Source organism: Neomonachus schauinslandi, chromosome 5 (genome assembly GCF_002201575.2).
Source record: "Neomonachus schauinslandi chromosome 5, ASM220157v2, whole genome shotgun sequence".
NCBI classification, from domain to species: domain Eukaryota; kingdom Metazoa; phylum Chordata; class Mammalia; order Carnivora; family Phocidae; genus Neomonachus; species Neomonachus schauinslandi.
Genome location: NC_058407.1, coordinates 62,903,988 through 62,904,265, shown reverse-complemented (window position 1 = coordinate 62,904,265; position 278 = coordinate 62,903,988). Strand labels below are relative to the sequence as shown.

The following is a 278-nucleotide window of genomic DNA, read 5'->3' as shown; positions in this document are numbered from 1 at the left end:
TGGGCCTGCTCAGGGGTGAGAGTGATCCCCAGTGCCTGGGCCTCCTGAGGGGTGAGAGTGAGCCCCTGTGTCTGTGCCTGCTCATCAGTGAGGGTGATCCCCAGTTCCTGGGCCTGCTGAGGGCTGAGAGTCATCCCCATTTCCTGGGCCTGCTGGGGGGTGAGAGTGATCCCCCAGGCCTGGGCCTGCTGGGGGCTGAGAGTCATCCCCAGTGCCTTGGCCTGCTCAGGAGTGAGAGTGATCCCCAGTGCCTGGGCCTGCTCAGGGGTGAGAGTGAT

General features: G+C 64.7%; 1 protein-coding gene across 1 annotated transcript in view; it reads right to left on the bottom strand.

The window, feature by feature from the left end:
* FAM186A (family with sequence similarity 186 member A) overlaps positions 1–278 on the bottom strand; it is a 74,167-nt gene that overhangs the window by 16,265 nt on the left and 57,624 nt on the right. Inside the window, 2 exon segments of the mRNA XM_044915203.1 lie at positions 1–2; positions 5–278. The exon segment at positions 1–2 is cut by the window's left edge and continues 1,961 nt beyond it; the exon segment at positions 5–278 is cut by the window's right edge and continues 11 nt beyond it. Of these exon segments, the coding sequence (XP_044771138.1) occupies positions 1–2; positions 5–278 (276 nt within the window).